This window comes from Phasianus colchicus, chromosome Z (assembly GCF_987193195.1).
Source record: "Phasianus colchicus chromosome Z, bPhaCol1.hap1.1, whole genome shotgun sequence".
Classification (NCBI taxonomy): Eukaryota; Metazoa; Chordata; class Aves; order Galliformes; family Phasianidae; genus Phasianus; species Phasianus colchicus.
The window spans coordinates 47,277,421-47,300,538 of NC_143476.1; the positions used below are offsets into that span (position 1 = coordinate 47,277,421).

The window sequence follows — 23,118 nt, forward strand, 5'->3', positions numbered from 1 at the left end:
AACAGAAGTGTTACACAAAAATGTTGAAATTGCACAAGCATCTCTGAGCTCTGTTTAAAAAATAAGAATAATAATGAAATCAGTAAATGTTTTATAATAGCCCTGTACTCATATATGTGCTTCATGCATGAAACTCTTACAATAGAAAAGGGAGAAAACAGATCCTTTAAGTGCAGATTTTTTTTTGTTGTTGCATTAGTCTGGAAGTAGTTATTTTAGTTTTCATGCAATGCAGCTTTGGTTCTATCATGAAACAGAGCAACATGCAGCAGCTTATCTTAAAAACAGTGATGTTTCTAGCACTTGGTGATCCCAGCTGTCCATGCCAAGGGACGAGGCATAGTGCTTGCAAGGTAGGTGGGATGCTTGGTGAGGGGTCCTGCTCCGAGACTGGTGCAGGAGGGGTCCTGACTACTCCATGGGGTGCTTGTCAATCAGCCTGCCTGCATGTGGCAGCTAGCTCTCTCACTTACAGTCCTGTGCTTGTGGATGGGGGTAATTTGCAGTGTGGTTTGGGGAGATTTCTGAGGGAGTTAGGATTTTTGGGGGAGTGTTTTGTGCTGTCATGGCAGATGTTTCTTAATCCAGAAGAGAACTTCCCGTTTAGTCATGTGAGCCAAGACTGTTAGGAAGATCTGAGGAGTGTGAAAATCTTTCTTTAATGTAACTAGAGCCTTTTTAGGACTCCTGATGTCTGCAATTGAGAGTGTGATTGGAACATCAGTTTCTGAGCACCTGGTAGCATAGTGGAAGATATGTTTCTCAGACTACATCTGAGAAGCAGATAGTTTTTCTGGGAGTTAGATTTTAGTGTACAAGGAAAAATTTTCTACTCACAAGGAGATTCACAGTCAATGGTTTAATTGTTAAAGTAAATTGAGAAAAATGTTGTGCTGTTTAGATTTTCCTTATTGTCCTTTGAAGAAACAGAGTAAGCTTGCTAATGGGTGTGCTCTTCGCTTTAAAGTAGCTTATGTCTTCACACTGCAGTGTTCTTGGATGTCAAATAAAATTTTTGTCGCAGTGGAAGTTGTGTTGAAAGCTACAACCCTGGGATTGCTGGGAGGAAATGTGGCAATGTACCTTCCTCGTTAGAGGCACTCTTCAGCTTGTGATTGAAGCATGAAAATCAGTCTCCTGTCATACGATTCTTAATGTCTTCTGATGTACTTCTTCCCCCCCACACACCCCTTCCAGCTTGTGCTTTTAGAAGTAAGAAATGCTGTTTTGATTAACTTTTGACTAGGTCACACTGACTAGCTGGCCTGACTCTGCTTTGCAGATGTCATGTAATAATTCTTCCTGTAGTGACTGCAACTTCTATTGAGTGATATGAATTTACCCTAGCATGTATTATGAAGAGATAGGAAGGGTGTTACTAGTGCCAAATGTTCTTAAGAGCAAATAAAAAGAAGTGTTCTTGGGGAAGAGAATTAATAGCAGATGCACAAGTACATTAAAGCCAACTGGCTGAACCAATTGTGCAGTGAGAATAAATGAGTAAATGTGCTGTAGGTGAATCAGGTTTTTACTGCAAAGAAAAAAAAGAAAACCTTAGTAATCTGCGAGTTTATCTCTTATCTCCTTTAGCTCTTAGATATGTCAGTTTCCTGCACTCAGTGGGATGGCTCCGGCTGATCTCTGCAGGTGCCAACAAGTATCAGTGATGCCCAGGGCCAAGAGGCTGTGAAGGGAGACAGGGCAGCAGGACCAGCTGTCCTGTTCTGGGAAACAGCACACCTTATTCAAACCAAACAGTTGGTGAGGTGTGGCAAGTTGTCTTGCATGTTCATGTAATATGTAGAAAATATTTTCTTTGCATAACAAAGAACAGAAAGATACTCGGTTTGAGAAATGTTTGTGTTTATCACAATTCATTCCACTCAAGCATTATGTTAAAAAAAAAAAAAAAAAAAAAAAAGCAAAGAAAAGGAAAGGAAAAAAAAAAGAAGACTTTCGTTATGTGAAGTATTTTAAAATCTGTTCTACTGGTGTCTTCTTGGAAAGAAATTGAATAGTTTGTGACATGCAATTATCATTGAAATTAATTCAAAACATGCTTTAAATTGTTGGCAGACTAAGTTTGTATTTTGGAAACCATAACCTATTCGTGATACTCTATTTCTTAAGCATATACATGGTAATGTAATTTCTAACTACATGTCATCTTCTCTCTGTTGTATGAGAACAACTGTAATTAATGTAGCTGAAAGTTCATTCTGGGGTTATAATGTGTCATACTGTGGTTATTTGGTGTCAGCGTAGACTTGGTGCATAGCCTGCTTACTTCCTTACTGTAGCGAGCTATTGACTGAGAATTGAGATGTATAAAGTTACTTCAGTACTGAGCAGGCAAGCCCTGCATATTGCTGATGGTTTTGTCAGCAACTTTAAGACTGCAGAACTTAAGTGAACTTCTTTAGCATTTCCAATTATGTACAACTTGTCTTAAAACTAGTTGGAGAAGTCTGTAGAATTTACACTGTTTTAATCCAGGTTTTTCTGTTCACTGGTTTGTTACCAGCGCAGATAAGCCATGTTCTACTGTATACATTGTGTTGAGAAAGGAAAGCCAGATCACTTCAGATGATTTTACATTGGTAATAAAATTCAAGACTTAACCACTGCTGAAATATGACCCACAGGGCATTTTCCAAATCAACACTTGGGTTGCAGTGACCTTGAACTTTTTCTGGGTACATAGGGAATACAATTCATTGTTTCTTGGCGCGATAAGCAGGTCATTTGTGAGGAGACAGTTTAACTTCCTGTTCTTTCAGATTTCAGAACAGGAGTGGTTGTTCTGTTGAGAGTATATACTTTGTTATAATGTTTCTGGAACATTTTGGATTTGCCTTTGTTTCGTTACTAGGTCAACAATTCTGGTATCTCCACTGAAATTTCTCTAGAATTAGAAATATGTCTTGTGCAGCACATATTTTTATCTCAAGCTGTCTGTATCTACACTTGACTGTTTTTCTATGTATGTTATGGCATAGTGTCTTTTCTCTCAAAATATTTGTTTCTAAAATTGCACATCTCTGCCTGAATTCTTAAGCTTTATTGATCTATAATAAATCTTTATTTGGTAAAGTTCTTCTTGTCTTCTTGTGTATAAGAAGGTATGCCAAACAACAAACCTGTTTTGTACTTTCAACCAGAAGATTAATAAATGCATATCTATCACAAAACTAAAATCTTTGAGAATTTTCACTGTTTTCTTTTCATACTCCAGCCTTTGAGTGAGGAGATAAACGTTATATCGGTGTTTTAAAAAAAGACATGCAAGAGCTCTCTGAGGTGAAATATTTTTTGTAAAGATCCTAACTGAATGCTAAGTATCATTCTCAGTGACCCTCAGAACCTTGGGAGAATGGGAAGAAATTGAAAATAAGTCCTCAAAATTGTCTGAATCAAGCTGCATCTGAAGGTGGTCTCAAAAGAGAGAAGTGGAGTAACCTAGCATAAACAAAAATCTCCTGAAAACTTTTTTCTCCATCTCCCTAAATCTTATCCTCTTCTGAAAAAAATCATTACTTTCAGCACAAGAAAAGGTGTTGTTGACCTATAAAACCTCATTTCAGACTAACTGCAATTCTAAGATGAATTTTCTTTACCATCTGACCTAGAAACTTTTTTCCAGTATGTAATTATTCTCCTTTATATAGGTACACTGTTTAAGGATTGTAGAGGTAAGAGTTTGTTAGCTTTATGGCTATTGTCATATTTGCTGCACATAACATGATGGTCTTAGCCCAGTGAATCAAATGTTTTTTGACCATCACAGGTACAGAGTTCAGGTTTTGTGTGTGGCTTCATACAGACAGAAACATATGCAGTCATAGTATTTTGTAGGCTTCTGGTGTGTAGAAATTGATAGGGAGGGGTTACCTGTACTGTGGAAGTCACATGAACTTCTTTCTTAGCAGTTTAGTTTAAATTTATTGTGAGGTAAACACAAAGCACAATAGTTTGTTTGCTGTTTTGTCAGTTGTTCAGGAATTCTAGAATTAGGATATTTCACTGCATTATGGAAGATACTGGTTATATTACACAGATGCAACTTCTTATTTCTCCAGCTTTTTTTAGATTTTCTTTCTGCTTCAGTGAGACAAGAAATGTCTGGGAGGAGACAGCCTTTGCTATATAATTATATAGAGAGATGAAATCTGAACCTGGCGTCTGGATGTTACATTGTGCTGCATGTTTTGTGGTGCTGCCTTAGCAGAACTCTAGGTATTGATGGGAGGAAGACAAAACTTCAGCCAGTTTTTCAGGTGTTTTTCATTTGCTCTTGTCTCACAGCAACTGCAGCTGTGGCAAGTGTTATCACATGTACGTCTGTTTCTGACTAGAGCATACTTTTTGAGGCCTACATCATTAGCCTACTGGTGTAGCTCCAGATGCTTACCTTGGTGATCAAGTCCTAATAAGGCCATTTGGTTCTATTTTAGCAGCCTAATTTATTCTGAGGTATGCATGGTAGTTGTATGAGTTTGTTCTGAGTGAGCAACAGTAGAACCTCCTGTGGGAGGGAAGGTGTGAATGGAGTCTGTGCACCTGGCTCCTCAGACCAGTGACGTTCAGCCTTCCTAGCATTCTGTACTGCCAGACAGACTTTCCTGTCCCATCCCACAGAACCTGATTCTGCTTTGATTATCTAGTCAGTCTCAGAACTGCTTTGCTCTTGGATGTGAGGCAAGGACATGGTAACAATACGTTCCTAGGGCTTATCATATCTTTGGATAGAATGGTAGGCCTTATTGCAAGTGTTCCATATTCCTTTTTTTTCTTTCTTTTGGAATGAAGCTCTTACCATTCTGTTGATGGGTTGCCTCTATGAACTGCTTATAGTTTTCATGGCCTTTTCCCTGTTGGTTCCCACTTAATCTTTTTTCTATCCTAAACCTTCCTTGGAAATTGCTTTGGAACATTGGTTTCCTTGAAAAAAGGAGTATTAAATGCTGTGAATAATTCTTTTTACCTATTATCATACTAGAACAACTAGATAATGGTCCCTTGATTATCTCATATGGCATATCAAATAGTTTGTCAAGGTTTTTTGTTGTTGTTGTTTGTCTTTTTCAGAATCTTCAGTAGACTGTTGTTCCACTACTGTGGAAACTACTGTATTCAGATGGTGAACTCCAGGGACCCCGATGCTGACTAATTCTGTCTTCAGTTTAGAAGTAAAAATGGGGGACTGCTCATAGAGATTTTCTGTTTCCATTCATTGTGGAAATTATGCCTTGTTCAGAGCCTGCCTTAGAGCACTAATTTGACTCTTTAGTTTTTCCCTCTGACTGGTATTACCTGTCAAGATAAATAACTTCTCTTTTCATCCACTCTTGTGTTCTTTTGTGTTACCTTCAATAGGAATTGTCAGCTAAGTAGGTAATATTATTGATCAACTGAAAATTTAGAAAAACAAATTCTGTTAGTCAGTGGAAATTGATAAGAATCGTGAACTTAGATTTCCTGTATGCATAGCAATGTGCTTAGAGTAGATTCTTAAAGATTTTCACTTGTTATTAACAGGTTTTATTAGATAGGAGAAAATACATTATGTCTAGTCTAGGTCTTAAGAATGACAAAATGTATCTATTTTGTCTTAGAATTTCCTTTATCATTTTTATAACAAATTTGGATCTTAGTTTTCTGTTAGTCTTCAGATACTTTCATAGTGCAGAGTTACTTAATGTTTTGTGCTGTGTTTTTCAAAGAAGAATGTTACTGTTTACATGTATGACAGATCTTTGTGGAGGAACTAGTGTGAACTGTGTTATACAGGCTCTTTCAGAAAGCTGCGTTGGACCCATGTCATTAATTGAAGACACAGGCAACTTTAAAACATCAGTACTGGGCAAGAGCTTGCCTGTCATACACAATCACTTATACAGTATTGCCTGTAAAATTTGATTAAATCTTGAAAAACAGTACTTTTGTTTCTGACTGACCAATACTGGAATTTTAATGAGAATCATGCAATATTGTCTATTTCAGTTGTTAATTTTGTACACAGGGTAATAGGGACCTTGAAGGCTGGGACATTCATTTAAGTACGTAACAAAATTTAGCAGAGAGTAGAACACAGGGAATTGTGGGTGGAGAGTGAAACGTCAGGACAATGGTCAGTGGTAAAACATTTGTTTGAGCTTCCTGTTACCAGTATGTATTAAAGATGCTTAAAGACGGTCTTCTTTAAGCTTCCCACTAGCACCCACAATGTTACTGCTTGTACCAAATGAGCTGTTTTCTTTGACTGTGTAGTGTGCTTTCCTTCCTGTATCTATTTTAATGCTTTCTTTAAGTCAGAGACTTGGTAAAAAATACCTGGCTGATTTACTGTAGCTCCCTTCCTGCACTTTTTGCTGCCTTTCCTTCTGTTAAGTGTGTGCATTTATTGCAGGGAAATCATTGTTGGCTTGCTACCAACTGAGAACACAAACAAACTTGAAGTATTTTTGTTCCAGTAAAATATGTGGTTGATAGCATTATATTAGCAACAACAAGAATTAAAAAAAAAAAAAAAAAAGACAACTTTTTCCTTCAAGTAAGCTGTAAGAGAATCTTCATCATATATATATATATATATCCATATTTTCTGAAATTTTTCAATTGGAAACAAAGCACTTTTATTAGGCCTCTATGGCTACTAGTTTGTGTTGAGCTTGATTTGAAGTACAGCCTGTTCTCAAGTTACTTTGGGAAATCAATTAATGAAAACTATTTCACTGTAAGTATGGAGAAATAAACTAATGAAAACTATTTCACGTAAGTATGGAGAGAGGGCATAAAAAGAGGAGGGAGGGACTGATTCCAAATGACCAATTACAACCAGTAATCCTCAAATAAAACACTAAAATAAATCCTCAAATAAAACACTAAAATAAAATTTCTTAATTTTAAGCAGATTTAGTCATAATGTTCAAATAGGAAAATACATGAATAAAATATGCCTTTTAAAACAAAGTCAGGGCCAATACTTTCAATATTCAAAATGCACGAGAAAGTCTTAACTCAGTTTGAAGAACTTCAACTTCATTGTTTTGAAACTAAATCCAAAAATATATTGCAGGGACAGGGATAGATGTTGGAAAGTTAGAGGGAAGTGGGGAACGGATTTTGGCATTGCTTAGCTTGTGCTGATGTTGAATAACATCTTTGATCTGGCAAGAGCTCCTTGCAATTCAGATATCTCAGAATCTGAGAGTGCAAAAGATATCCAGAGCATTGAAAGCAGCAGTAAAATCCCCCAAAGCGTCTCCCTGCTGTTGGGGAAAGGAATAATTGCCTGATTGCCTATGCCCTGCCCTGCCAAGGCAGACTGATAAAATGTGTGCAAATTTTTCAATAGACAGTGGATTTTTTTAAGCCTATATTGCTTGTCCTACATATTGCTTTGTTTCAAAAAGTAGTTTAAAAATCAGGTTGGCAAGGAAGGAAACATTTCCAACTTCCTTTGAGATCTGGAAAGCATCCCTCAGTTGCTACAGCTTAAAGAGTATGGAAAGAGTACACAAGCTCGACCTCTTTGTTAGTTTGCGTGCAGCTTAATGTCATTCATTCCTTGCTGCCACTTGAGCACATATCCTCTAAGCAGCAAGAAGAAATGTTACAGCCATAATAGAGATTAATGGGACAATATGAAAAAAGTTTTAAAAACAAACAAGAAAACACTCTATAATAGATTTTGGAGCATCTAAAGGAAAAAAAATTATATATATATTTAAAATTTCTTTCCTATCAACTATTAGAGACAAAAAAAAAAAAAAAGTAATAGTCCTAGCCATTACTGTATGCATACTTAAGCATAACAAGGTGCATCATAAAATGACATAACATACTTGGTTATGACTTTGACACTTCACTTCTTTTTTTTTTTTTTTTAGTAATTTTTTCCCCTCTCCTTAAATGGTAGTCTGAGCTTTGGGGCAAGTTAAAATTCAGACATTAACACCTGCAGTCATCTTCTTTCTCTTCCTGTGGTTTTATTTGCTTTAAGTAATTGTGAGAACCTTGTTACCACGCTTCCTGTCTGAAGCTACAACAAACAGTATGCAGCTAGATGATACAGAAGGTTAACCCTTAAAAGAAACTTAATAGAACAGTGCGCTGTTCTTAACCTGCGAAATTAATAAGTAGCTTTATTACAACTGTACTCTCCACAGAATGCAGTATATCCCTGTTTGGATCAACTCAGGTAAATTCTAATTCCTTTTTGCTAGTAATTCTAAAAAGCTCAACTGGGAAAATGTCTGATTCATTTTTTACCCTTTCTTATTTCCTGCTTTTTTGTTAGCCTAGAAAATTTAATTGTAGTTTAATAAGAGAAACTACTGATACTGTAACAAAATATGTTTTCCACCCTCCCGCTGCTAACATAGTTTTTGCACTTTCCACCTTTGTGACTGGTATTTAACAATAAGCAATACATTATCTTTTTTGTTTGTTCTGTGGAATAAACTTCGGAAACCAGTAAGCTCATTTTCATTATTTCACTTTAAATAATGATGCATCCTTCTTTTTATATATTTGTTTTTCCACACTACTTATAAATGAAGTAAAATAAAAGTTATAAGTAAGATATAAGAAACTTGAAACAAGCAAAGAATTGTGGCATGGTAGTTTTATATGCTCTTCTAATATGAATGGTGTGTTATAAAATATGGCTTTGTGTCTGGAAAGTTCAAACTGGAAAAAAGCAAGTAGATGTTTTGACACCGATCACTATTTTATCCTTCTAGTTCAGACAGAATAAGTACATTGGCCTTTCAGTCTAAGTTGTGTGATATTCTGCTTCTCTGAGCATCATAAATCTATGTAAAGAGCAAAAAGGAGAAGCAACGGTGCTTTTTTTGAACTTCATGCTTGAATTGGGAGCCCTGGTACTGTCTGCTTGATCTGGCAGATCTACAGAGATGAATATGTTCTTCACATGATGCCATGTTAATAGGTGGATAATGTGACAAAGCAGAGAACAAGCTGTGAGATGTTGTTTCGTTATTAAATGTGTTCAGATTTGCAGTAGGCCAGGCTTTACAGAAACACTTTATCATCAGATTGAAGGACTGATACTGAATAATTGCCCGGCTTGTAGATGTAGGTCAATGTGGTCATCTTTTTCTTTCCCTCTTTTTCTTTCTGGTGATTTAAAAAGGCAATTTTTCTGTTAAAGTGTGTTCTTTAAAGGCTCTGGTAACAGCATAAGATCAAGTGTCATGTTGTCAAGTGTCAGTATCTCTTCTTGCCTTCAACATTTTCTTTCCGTTTTGGTGCAGCAGATTTGTACCTGGTCTTTTATATTAACTTGGCCACTGTAAAAGAACATGTGTATAGCAGAGTGGGGTATATAAAATTCCATCATTAGATAGAAAAAAGTGCTTGATACTAAAGCAGTAACAGCTTAATTTTGGCATTCAGTGGCTCTTCACATAAGATCAAATCAGTTTTAGAGAGAATCGTGTCTGTGAGAATTCAAGTCCAGCACAGTGAGTGTGACTGGGTAGAAGAGGTCTTACGTCTTCTGCACACTTAAGTGTTTTGTAACCAGGAAAAGCATTCAAGGCTCAGAGTAGCATAGCCAATCTTTTCAGTTTTGTTTTGAGGGCTTCAGGTAAGCATGAGTGCTTAAAGCTGCAGCAAGCTGGAGAGTATGCTAGCTGTTAGCATGGAAGTGAGCAGGCTGGTCAGCAGAAGAATTTCCATGGCTTTCCATGAGCATGGGAGAAAATTAACCCTCTGTGAAAATTAGAACTTGATATGCAAAATGTGGACTTTGTCAAAAAGAAGTTGTGAGAAATTTATGTCAGTGCTAGAACTTCAAGGGCTGCACGTAAAAATTCTGCATCACTTGCACAACAAGAGAAGACCAGTGCAAGACACTTGTTTATATAGCTTATGCAGACTGAGGTGTATTAAGCTTCAAAGTGCTGTTTGAGTACTTCATTTTTCAACTGCTCATAATTTGAGTAGCTAGAGTTAGGAGAGAATTGCTCTATTTCAAAGCAGCTTTGGAGCTCATCTTCTGAATAGCAGAAGTCTTAATTTTAAGTAGAGATAAGCTATACAGTTACAGATTCCAATTTTGTTACATATTGAATGAAATCCAGAAAAGAATTACATAGGATGCATATTCTGAGATGGGGAGGAGCAGCGTATTTTCTTATCAAGCTTTATGCTATACTCTTGCTGCTTAAAGTCAATCAAACTTTTACTCACTAGAAGAATTGAGAAAATTTTGACTTTACCGAATTATGACAATAGAGCTTCCTTACAGACCTTTAATGTTTAAAGTTATTTAAAGTACTACAGTATTGCATTTCACATTGTTGGTTGATTGTTCCCATATTTTATTGTAGCTTTGTGATTCTTGGGGTTTTTAGATGGTCATTTTGGAGGTAGAAAAGATCTTCTAAGTAGTGAAAATAAGTCATGTTAGCATTGTAGTAAGACCTCTTTTTGAAGTAAGATTGACAAAATAGGGATTATGTGGAAGAATTATTTTTTTTAGCTGTTCCAAATTGCTTTGCTTTGTATAGTATTCATTATAAGGAAGCACAATAAAATAAGTAAGAAGTGGAAAGGCTCCCTGGAGGCTTTTGACTTTTTAGAGAAAAGGTACTGCTCCTTCTCTGCATGTGCATGATAGCCAACAGGACTGGAAAGTACCTGTCTTGTAGTGGCTGCATGGTACAGTGCCTTGGCTTGTGTGCAGTAAATTAAGGACTTCATTTGCACTGTATGTAGAGAACTGATATAGACAGCTGCTAAGTGGGCCTCCTTTACCACAGAATCAACTCATCCGTGCCCATTAAAAATTGCTTCACTGTGTGTACATACACATAGATGTACCTTGTATATCTCATGGTGTCCTAAACCACTTCACACTGTGAGAAAATGCATACAAATAATAATGCATAGATATGCACAAAGGAAATTTAAATGAATGTGAATAAAGATGCAGCCATATTTAGAATTTTTTAGGAGTATATATGTAAAAATTTTGAAATGCTCTCTATTTCATTTATCTGCAAACCAGTGTATGATTAATGGCAAGGCATATGATTTCAGTGAAATCTCAGAGGAATTTTTATTGCACACTCAGTGAAAGAAACCAAGTTGGAGATTAGCCAATAAGCATTATTACAGCAAATGAGTGACTGGAATCTGGAGCCTCGGTTATTCCATGTGAGGAATTTTTGAAGGTTTAAGGGAACAGTTTCAAGCTCGATAAATAATTTATTTTTGAGGTCAACTGTACGTGTAGCAGTGGAACAGACAGAATGAAAAAAAAAAAAACATCTTGTTTTGACCAAGTTTATCCTTTTTGCAGATTTTTTTGTTTGAATTTAGGAAAGCTTGTTTTTTGCTTGACAGCTGTGTTACATCCTTGCTCTCTGAATGGACCGGGTAAATTTTCAGTGAATGTAAATTAAGTGCCAATAGGCTGAATTCCATAAGTTAAAGGGATGTATAGTCAATTGTGATTTTTTAAAATGACATTAGAAAGCTGGTAACAGATTGAACAGTGAGTGCCAAAAGATTGGACACAAATCCATTATACTGCTTCATTGTCAAAAAATAGAATCTAAGCCTCATTCGAATTTCTAATATATGACATTTTGTGTAGTTTTTGAAGAAATTAGCACGTGACTTGATTGCTAGCATCTTTTCATTCAGTAGTCAAGATATTACCACAAAATCACTGGTATGGGTGGCTCTCTGGGAGTATGAAATTCAGTATCCTATTTCTTTTTAATATAATGTTCTTCTGTTTTCAGGTTCATATAACGCTAGAGACCAAAGAAGTGTAAGTAACATTTCCATGGTTCTGGGACCAGTCTGTTGAGAGAAGATTTCTAAAGTAACTTTTTAACTGCATCGTGTTTGTCCTGAGACTGTCTTGAGAGAAGAGCTCAAGAGAGGAAAATTTTCACATCAGAACCATTACAAATAAATCTATTTAAAGAACTTGCTACCTGGGGATACTTTTATAGAGATCAAGTTCTGGTTGTCAACTGTGCTCACACTTCAGACCGTAAACAATGAGTGAATTCTGGTTGTGTTTCAACTGCTGTATTGCAGAACAGCCTCAGCCTGTAAGTATAAATATTAGCACTGCTTTTTGTATAATTAACAAAATTGTATATATAATATACATGTATATATATGTATATATATAATTGTATGGGTTTTTTATGCTTTTTTAAATTAATGCCATTTGACCAAGTTCAATTAGAGCTGAGCGGTTAACTACTGGCTTAGTGGGAACAGAATGTCTTCTAGATGGATGTTGCACATTTGCTTTCCCTATTCTTAATCTCACATCTGTCCAAAGTCTTTGAAATAGAAGCTTGTATATCTTTGAATTCAGTAGAGGGGGGAAAAGGGAGGGAAACATGAAGATGACCTAACCTGGTACTGCCAAAGAGCAGCTGGAAATCTGGACATGGTGACTCAGTGTCCCCAGCCTGTCTTGAGGTGTGGCTGGACAGTGGTGAAAGAAGTTTTCTTAGAAAAAGCAGAGTGAAATCCAGTCCTTTAAAACATTAACTGGAGTCAGGTTTTCAGTCTTAGTTGCTTTGTTAATTTTTAGATAAAATCTTTGAAGGGTGAAGGACTCATACTGCACATAACTTTTTCAAGAATTTGAAATGACTGTTGTGTGAAAAGGTACATAGTGACCAATTTGTTAGAAGAACTTTTAGAAGTATACCTGAGGGGAAAAGATACAAATATTCTTCTGTTTCTTTGGAATATGCATTGTGCCTTGTGCTGTAGGAGCAAGTTTGCCTGCTTTAGGGTGGAATTAACCTGGATTGTGGTTAATACTTCAAGAAAAAAGCATTGCATTGTGTGACATCCAGGTCAAGCTAAATGAACTTAAAGAAAGGAGAGCTATCTTGCAAATATGACTACTGAAGGTGCATTAAAGTGACATTAGAGAATGTGAGTAGGGCAAACTCACATTCATATACCAAGGTGATCTTCAGGGATTTAAAAAAAAATCTAACATCTGATGACTTCAGAAAAAGTGGGTAGTAATTGGCACTTCTCAAAGCTTGAGTGCCAGACTGATCCTTATGTGTCAATGAAAATGTTAGAAATTTGACCATTAACATTTGTAACTGATGAATGCAACATTATCTCAACCTTAGTGCATTAGAACTGTAGGAGATGAGATCTCAAATAACAGCATGGCCAGAAAGTCCCTTGAAACACATCCAAAGCTGTTTGCGTAGTTTTTGGATTGTATATTTCAGTTAAAATCAGATATAACTCCTAAAAATCTGAGATGTAAAATGGCGTATTCTGTGTGTTTACAAAAATCTCTACTGTTGCTCCTTATTAAAATCTTGATTCAAGCTTTGTGAAACAGTTAAGCCTAGAAAAATACATGGCATGTTAGTGCGGCATGTAGTAATCTGTATATCATGACTCAAGGTAAGGGTGAAGAATATATTTTGAAAGTGGAGAAGAGGAAAACAGCCCATTTTTGTGGATTTCTGTCAGGCTGGTGATGTGCATTTGCTTAGGAAATTAAAGCCATCCTTAGTAATTAAAGTACAAACAGCACTTTGTTGAGCATTGACCTTGTGCTTGAAATCAGTCTTTCAGATGTTCATAGAATCATCATAGAATCATAGAATGGCCTGGGTTGAAAAGGACCTTTAAAGATCATCTAGTTTCAACTCCCCTACTGTACAGGGTCACCAACACTAGATGAGGCTGCCCAGAGCCACATCCAGCCTGGCCATGAATGCTTCCAGGGATGGGGCATCCACAGCCTCTGTGAGCAACCTATTCCAGTGTGTCACCATCCACTGTGAGAAAAACTTCCTCCTAATATCTAGCCTAAACCTCCCCTGTCTCAGTTTCAAACCATTCCCCTTTGTTCTATCACTATCCACCCTCGTAAACTGCCATTCCCCCTCCTGTTTATATATTCCCTACAAGTATTGGAAGGCCACAATGAGGTTTCCCCATAGCCTTCTCCAAGCTAAAGAAGCCCAGTTTCCTCAACCTTTCTTCTTCAGAAGGGTGCTCCAGCCCTCTTGATCATCTTAGTGGCCTTCTTCTGGATCTGTTCCAAGAGCTCTGTGTCTTGTGCTGGGAGCCCCAGGCCTGGCCGCAGTACTCCAGATGGGCCTCACAGGAAGGCTCATGGCTGCAGGGAGTTCCTGAGCTTGCTACTGCCTGGGGATGGTGGCAGGGATTCCACCTGTGTGAGGTGTGAGCAGGTGAATGAGGTGGTGGAGCTCAAGGAGGAGGTGCAGAGACTAAGGACTATCAGGGAGTGTGAGCAGGAGATTGGCTGGTAGAGTGACTTGCTGGCGTGCTAGAGGGAAGGATGCCAGGGAGATACCTCCAGAGAGGTGGTGGACCCCCTGCCCTGTCACAGTCAGACAGATCTGATTGGTAAGGAGGTTGGAAGAGAGTCCTGACTCAGTGTCACAGGAAACCTCCCCTGCCTGCCTACCCTGCTTCCCCAGTTCCCACTAAGCAACAGGTTTGAGAAACTGGAAATTGAAGGGGAGGTGAATGGTGAGGTGATGAAGGGTCTGCATAGGAGGGAACTTAAGGTGAGGCAGTCACCCTCATGCCTTGAGACTGCCTCTGTCAGTAAAGAAAGGTGGTCATGGTCTCTTCTCAGAAGAACGGAGGGCTCCATATGCAGACTGGACCCAAGAAGTCAAGAAATGTGCTGCCTTCCTGGGGCCTGGGTCAGAGACATAACAAGAAAACTCCCAAAGCAGATTCGGTCCACTGATTACTTCCTATTACTCATAGTTCAGGTGGGCAGTGATGAAATCGCTCAGAGAAGCCTATGAATTATGAAAAGAGATTTCAGGAGTTTAGGGCATTTAGTTTGAGGAGAGGGAGTGCAAGTGATCTTTTGTTCTATACCTTCAGGGGCAGTGAGGGACATGGAGTGGGCTTGGAAAGCACAAGTAATGAAACTTTGGGTTCATTGACCATGGGGCAGTTTACTTGGCCCCTGGCCTGTTGTCCGTGCATGGAACCCACCTATCTCAAAGGGGGTAGCGAATCCTAGCGCAGGAGCTAGCAGGGCTTATCAAAAGAGCTTTAAACTAGCTATCATGGGGGAGGGAGACAAAACAGGGCTCACCAGAGATGAGCCTAGGGGAACAGTGCTTGAGCTGGGGGTGAGGCAGATAGCTCAGCTGAAGTGCATCTACAGCAATGCACACAGCATGGGCAACAGCAAGGGGGAGTTGGAAGCAATTGTGTGGCAGGCTAACTATGACTTAGTTGCTATTACCGAAACGTGGTGGGACCACTCCCATAAGTGGAGTGCTGTGATGGATGGCTGCAAGCTCTTCAGAAGGGATAGATGAGGAAGGAAGGGTGGTGGTGTGGCCCTTTGTATTAAAGACTGTTTTGATGTTGAAGAGCTTGGGGTTGGGAATGATATAGTAGAGTGTCTATGTGTAAGGTCAGTGAGAAGGCCTGTAGTGGTGACATCTTGGTGGGGGTCTGTTATAGACTACCTAATCAGGATGAAAAGAAGGATGAAGCATTCTGTGAGCAGCTTGCAGAAGTTGCACAATCACCAGCACTCTTTCTCATGGGAGTCTTCAACTTCCCTGATATATGTTAGAAATATATTACTGCACAGAGGAAGCAGCCCAAGAGGTTTCTGCAGCGCGTGGATGATAGTTTCCTTACGCAGCTCATACGAGAGCCTGCCAGGGGTGGTGCCCTGCTAGACCTGCTCTATCACTAACAGTGAAGTACTGGTAGGAGACACGAAGGTTGGGGACTGTGTTGGGCAGAGTGACCATGAAATTGTAGAATTCTCTGTTCTTGGATATGTCATAGGGGTCACTAGCAAAACTTCTATCTTGAGCTTCAGGAGGGTGGACTTTGACCTGTTCAAGACGCATGTAGCACAGGTCCCTTGCTTCTTAAGGGTAAAGGGGTCTAGGAAGCCTGGACGATCCTCAAGATGTAAATCTTAAAGGCACAAGAACAGGCTGTCCCTGTATGCCATAAGGCAAGCCGTAGGGGAAGAAGACCGGTGTGGATGAACCGGGAACTATTGTTGAGACTTCGGAAGAAAAAGAGAGTCTGTGTCCTCTGGAAGAAGGGACAGGCTACTTGGGGAGATTACAAGTAAGGTATGCAGGGAGGAAGTTAGGAATGCAAAAGCCCAAGTTGGACTCAGATTGGTCACTGCAATAAAAGAGAATAAAAAATCCTTTTACAAATATGTCAGTGGTAAGAGAAGAATCAAGGCAAATTTCCATCCTTTACTTGATGCAGCGGGGAATGTGACCACTGAGGATACGAAGAAGGCTGAGGTCCTCAATGCCTTCTTTACATCTGCCCTTAATAGGCAGATCAGTTGTCCTCAGGGCACTTTACACCTTGATCTGGAAATCTGGGATGCTGTGCAGAGTACAGCCCCAGTGATTCAGGTGGAGACGGTTAGAGAGCTCCTGCTCCGTCTCGACTCTCACAAGTCCATGGGACTGGACAGACTCCATCCTAGGATGCTGAGGAAGCTGGAGGGGTGATTGCTGAACCACTTTCCGCCATCTACCAGTGCTCCTGTTTATCTGGAGAAGTCCCAGAGGATTGGAGGCTTGCCGATGGGACTCCCATTGGCAAGAAGGGCCGTAAGGAGGATCTGATGGACTACAGACCTGTCAGCCTGACTTACTACCAGGGAAAGTTATGGAGCAAATCATCTTGGGTGAGATCACACAGCACATGCGTGGCATCTGGGAGATCAGGCCCAGCTAGCATGAGTTCATGAAAGGCAGGACATGCTTGACCAACCTCATCTCCTCCTATGTCTGGGTGACTAGACTGATAGACAAGGGAAAGCCTGTAGATGCTCTTTACCTAGACTTCAGCAAAGCTTTTGACACGGTCTTTCACAGTATTCTTCTGGGAAAACCAGCTGCTCATGGCCTGGACAGGTGTACCCTTCTTTGGGTAAGGAACTGGCTAGAGGTCCATGCCCAAAGGGTAGTGGTTAATGAAGTCCAGCTGGCGACCTGTTACAAGTGGTGTCCCCCAGGGGTCAGTACTGAGGCCCATCTTGTTTAATATCTTTATTGATGACCTAAATGAGGGGACTGAGTGTACAAACTGAGTAAGTTTGCAGATGACACCAAGTTGGGAGGTAGTGTCAATCTGCCTGAGGGTGGAGAGGCCCTTCAGAGGGATCTGGATAAGCTGGATCGCTGGACTGAGGTGAAGAGGATGAAGTTCAACAAAGCCAAGTTCCAGGTCCTGCACTTTGACCACAATAACCACATGCAGCGCTATAGGCTTGGGGCAGAGTGGCTGGATGACAGTGAAGAGGAAAGGGACCTGGGAGTGTTGGTTGATGCTCAGCTGAACACTAGCTGACAGTGTGCTGAGGTGGCCATGAGGGCCAATGGCATCCTGGCCTGCATTAGAAATAATGGACCAAGCAGGAGCGGGAAGGTAATCATCCCCTTGTACTCAGCACTGGTGAGGCCGCACCTTGAGTATTGTGTTCAGATTTGGGTCTCTTGCTACAAGAAAGACATTGAGGTCCTGGAACGTGTCCAGAGTAGGGCAACTAAACTGGTGAGGGGTCTGGAGCACAAGTCTTACAAGGAGCAGCTGAAGGAGCTGGGATTGTTTAGTCTGGAGAAGAGGGGGGTCATGGGAGACCTCATTGCACTCTCCAACTTCCTGAAGGGAGGTTGTGATGAGGAGGGGTTTGGCCTCTTCTCCCAGGTGACTAACAGGACCCGAGAAAATGGCCACAAGTTGTATTGGATGAGGTTTAGATTGGACATGAGGAAGAACTTTTTCTCTTGAGAGTGGTCAGGCACTGGAACGGCCTGCCAAGGGAGGTGGTGGAGTTGCCATCCATGGTAGTGTTCAAGAGGTGTCTGAATGAGGAACCTCTTGAGATATGGTTTAGTAACTTGTGGTAGCAGTGTAATGGGAGGATGATTGGACTACATGATCTTGTAGGTCCTTTCCAACCTTATGATTCTACAAAAGCTGAGTAGAGTAGGACAATCACATACCTCTCTCTGTTGGCCATCCTTTTCATAATGCAGCCCAGTTGGCCTTCTGGTTGCAAGCTCACACTGCTGGCTCATGTCCAGCTTCTCATGCACCAGGACCCCCAAGTCCTTCTCTGCATGGCTGCTCTCAAGGGGATCTTCCTCCAGTTTGTATAAATACTTGGGATTGCCCCAACCCGTGTGCAGTACCCTGCACTTGGCCTTGTTGAACCTCATTAGGCTCTTATGGGCCTACTTCTCCAGCCTGTCCAGGTCCCTTTGACTGGCTTCTCTTCCCACCAGTGTATCGACTGCACCACTCAGCTTGGTGTCATCCACAAACTTGCTGAGGTTGCATTTGATTCCATCGTCTTTGTCATTGATAAAGATGGGCTTTGGGCACGCCACTTTTGACCGGTGTCCACCCTGACATAAATCCATTGATCACAGCCCTATGGCTGTGTCCAGCCTACCAGTTCTTAATCTACTAAACAGACAATCCTTCAAATCCTGACCTGTCCAATTTAGAAAGAAGGGTGTGTATGTTGTAGGAGTTTGCTTGTTATAAAGTGATGTGTTCTTCAGGACACATTCCCCCCCAAAAAAAAATCATTGTGGGCTTGCCTTCTTGTGTTTCACCATGAATGCTTAGCTGTCCTTCCACCACAGAGGAGATGAGCTCATTTTACTGTGTGCTGTTGTCTTGCACAGCCTTCGTTCTGCCATGCACCATTGCATTAAGTGGATTTAATCAGAAACATATGCATCTGACTAAGTACAGATTTTTATTATTCTGTGACATGCATATATAGATGTATATTCTATCAGTGTAGGCAAATTCTTAAGCCAGACAGGTGTTAAGAAAACAGTTCTCACCCTACCTCTACAAGGACTGTGTAATTCAGGAGACTTGGATGTTAAAAATGGTGCTAGGTTTTCATCCAAATATACTGGTATTTACTTTTTCAAAAGTTTCTCAAAACAGATAAAAAACACAGACTTGAATAGCAGATGCGTGTCCAATCATATGATACCTTTAATCTGTTAGTGTAATCCAATCGAGTTTCTCAAAAAAAATGTGTTGTCTAGTCAGTTTCATCTGTTTCATGTGCCTTCTTTCATTTTACCTTCCAAATCTCAACTTTTTCACGGCCCAGTGAACGATGTTCCAGCTTTCACTTTCATGTTCTGCCATAAAGCGTGTTCCCTTCTGGGAAGGCCTCATCTCATCTTGCAGAAATATTGAAAGCAACCAGTGTCTCAGAAGAAACACCTTGAAAGCAGGATGTTGCTTAATTTTCTACTTATCCTGCTCAAAGCTTAAAATGTTCCTTTTGTTTGTAAATTTATGTTCTCTGAAATGTGATTATTTTTTTTTTCCATAATCTTTGACAGCTGCTGCTGTCTGGGACATCTTTAATGTTGTAGATATCAACATAAGTTTAAAGCCATATGAGTGGTGGGAAAAGAAAACATATTTGAGTAACTGCATGTGTTTCTGAGATATTCACAACTTCCTCTGAATAGCGAGGTTTTCTTTTTCTCTTTAAAGGCAGTGTGGAAGAACAGACTGTTTCTTCATTCTAGCAAATGCTGGCATATCATATCATGTATCTTCTGTACAGCATGTTTTTTTTTCCAGCTATAGTGCACTTAAAATGAAAAATATACAGAGGGACTGAGACATTTTAGTCAGTTTTGCAGAAAGCTGGTTCAAACTGTATACAGACATCTTCGAGGTCACTTTGATTGCTCTGTAGACCTTCCAGAATTATATACTTGTGCTTTCAAGGGCTTTCTCATGGTTTTGAATCATGCCTTTGCAAACAGATCTGTGAATACTATGGTTAGAAAAACATGTTACTTACCTAGTTTTACTGGTGTTATTCCTCTAATAGCATGCTGTCCAGAGCGCTACAGTAAGTTGTTAGTGTATATTAGTGCACTTGAGGAGGATCCTTAGGTATTTAGGTATTACCATCATGTTTTGTACAAATGTATTACCACACAGCTTCAGCCCCTGTCTTTTGTCAACACTAGACAGATAACACTGTGTTGCTTCTTCAAAAGAATGGTTTTATTAGCTCTGCTAATGTTACTTTCACTTAGTGCTTCTGAGACTCCTAAGATGATCGTGAAAGAGGCATGTTTGAACATGGACCTGTATTCTTCTCTGCAATAGGATGATAAATAAAAGAATGGAGTATTCCAAGAAGTGATAATAAATAGTGAGGCAATTGGAGGAAACATTTCCCATGTGTGATTTTAGTCTTGTAGTATCCTGAGATCTTTTCTATGATAGGGAGAGATGGGGTGTGAGCAGTGGATGTCATCTACTTTGACTTCAGCAAGGCTTTTGTTACTGTCTCCCATGACATCCTCATAATGAAGCTGAAAAAGGGTGGGAAAGATGAGTGGATGTTGAGAACTGGCTGACTGGCTGAGCACAGAGGATTGTGATCAGTGGCACAGTTTGGTTGGAGACTTGTGACTGGTGGTGTTCTCCAGGGGTCGGTACTGGCTCCAATCTTGTTCTGTATCTTCATCGATGACTTTGATGAGGGAATAGTGTCCACCCTCAGCAATTATGCTGATGATACAAAACTGGGAGGAGTGGCTGACGTGGTGTCATTCAGCAAGACCTGGACAGACTGGAGAGTTGGGCAGCAAGCAACCAGATGAGGTTTAAGAAAAGCAAGTGTAGAGTCTTGCACCTGAGTAGGAATAACTGCAAGTATCAGTACAGGTTGGGACATGATCTGCAGGAGAGAAACTCTGTGGAGAAGTACCTGGGGGTCCTGGTGGATGACAGGTTGGCCATGAGCCAGCAGTGTGCCTTGAAGGCCAAGAAGGCCAATAGGATCCTGGCTTCCAGGTCAAAGAAGTGTGACCTGCAGGTCAAGGCAGGTGGTCCTTCCCCTCTGTTCTGCCATGGTCAGGCCTCATTGTGGCCTCATATCCAGTTCCAGGCTCCCTGGTACAAAAAAGACCTGGATCTCCTGGTGCAGCAGAGGACCACAAAGATGATAAAGAGTCTGGGACACCTCCTCTATGAGGAAAGGTTGGGTGACTTGGGTCTGTTCAGCTTAGAGAAAAGAAGAATGAGAGGTGATCTTATTAATCTTTATAAATATCTTAGGTGTGAGAGACAAAGGATGTGGCCAACCTCTTTTCAGCATTCTGTGGGAACAGGACAAGGAGAAATAACCATAAACTGGAGCATAGGAAGTTCCACAGCAATGTGTGTAGAAACTTCTTTACAGTGAGGGTGACAGAGCACTGGAACTGGAGCACTGGAGGCTGCCCAGGGAGGTTGTGGATTTTCTTTCTCTGGAGATGTTGAAGACCTGCTTGGACGCCTACCTGTGCAACCTGCTCTAGGGAGCCTGCTTTGGCAGGGGGTTTGGACGTGATGATCACTGGAGGTCCCTTCCAATTCCTACAATTATGTGATTCTGTAATTCTGTGATACAATACTGGAAGGACAAAACAAAAAGCCAAGAGAATGTACTCTCGTGTAATTTTCTTTTGTTAACTTTTTGATTCCTAATATATTTATAAATATATGAAGATTTCAAAGAACTATTTGATTTTGTGTTTCTTTATATAAAGTGGTTGAATCATAGAATTACAGAATCCTTAGAGTTAGAAGTACCTCTGAAGGCCATCTAGTCTAACTCTCCTGCAGTGAACTGCAGCTAGATCAGGTTGCCTAGGGCCTTATCCAGCCTCGCTTTGAAGGTATCCAGAGATGAGGCATCAATCACATCATTGAGCACCTGTTCCAGTGCCTCACCACCCTCACTGTACAACAATTTTTTCTTGTATCTAACCTAAATCTGCCCTCTTTGAGCTTGAAAGCGTTTCCCCTTGTTCTGTCACCACAGACCCTGCTAAAGAGTCTGTCTCCTTCTTTCCCCATTGATAATGAAAGGATGCCATCAGGTCACCTTGCAGCCCTCTCCAGGCTGAAGAATACCAGCTCTCTCAGCCTGTCTTTGTAGGAGAGTTGTTCCATTCCATGGATCATTTCTGTGGCCCTTCTCTGGATGCGCTCCAACAGATCCGTGTCTCTCCTGTACAGAGGACTCTAGATGTGGAAGCAGTGCTCAGGGTGAGGCTTTGCCAGTGCAGAGTGGAGGTAGGATCACCTCCCTCGTCCTGCTGGCTGCGCTTCTCTTGATGCAGCTCAGGGGATGGTTGGCTTTCTGGGCTGTGAGGGCACATGGCTGGCCCATGTTCTGCTTTCCATCCAGCAGTATTCCCAAGTTCTTCTCAGGAGGGCTGTGCCAGTCCTTTTGTCCCTCAGCTTGTATTGGGTAATGGGGGTTGCCTCAACCCAGGTGCAAGATCTTGCATATGGATTTGTTGAAGCTCATGAGGTTCACCTGGGCCCACTGCTCAAGGCTGTGTAGGTCCCACTGGATAGCATCCTGTTCCTCTGATGTGTTGTGTCAACCTCACTCCACAGCTTGGTATCATCAGCAAACTTGCTAAGGGTGCACTTGACCCGCTGTCAATGTCATTGATGAAGATATTAAAGATTATCAGCCGCAGCGCTGACCCCTGGGGGACACCACTCGTCACCAATTTCCACCCAGACACTGAGCTGCTGATCACCTCTGTCCGGACTCAGTCCTGCAGCCAGTTCTTCATCCATTGAACAGTCCACCCATCAAATCCATTTCTCTCCAATTTGGAGAGAAGAATGTGGTGAGATATTACAGGCCTTACTGAAGTTGAGCTAGATGACATCAGTGGCTCTTTTCTTGTCCACTGATGCTGTGACATGATTATAGAAGGTGACTGGGTGGGTTAAGCAGGACCCTTGGTGAAGCCCTTGGTGAATCCATTTGTGAAGCCCTTGGTGAAGCCATTCTGATTTTCTCCTATGACTTCCTGCCTTCCACATGCCTTAGCAGAGCTTCCAGGATGATCTGTTCCATGATCTTCCTCAGCACAGAGGTGAAACTGACAGGTTGGTAGTTCCCAGGGTCATTCTTTTTACTGTTTTCAGAAATGGGTATCCAGTCACGAGGGACTTCACCTGATTGCCACAACTTTTCAAGTATCATTGAGAGTGGCTTGTAAACTT

At 40.6% G+C, this 23,118-nt stretch overlaps 1 protein-coding gene across 5 annotated transcripts in view; it reads left to right on the top strand.

The window, feature by feature from the left end:
- CDC42SE2 (CDC42 small effector 2) overlaps positions 1-23,118 on the top strand; it is a 100,281-nt gene that overhangs the window by 42,641 nt on the left and 34,522 nt on the right. For 4 of the 5 annotated variants that reach the window (XM_090131945.1, XM_090131946.1, XM_090131944.1 and 1 more), the window contains one exon: positions 11,784-12,101. In XM_090131945.1, coding sequence (XP_089988071.1) covers positions 12,048-12,101 — 54 coding nt within the window. In that variant the 5' untranslated portion in view covers positions 11,784-12,047. Of the gene's footprint in view, positions 1-8,039; positions 8,204-11,783; positions 12,102-23,118 lie in introns of those variants that run through there. The other variant, XM_090131947.1, reaches the window with a different exon arrangement.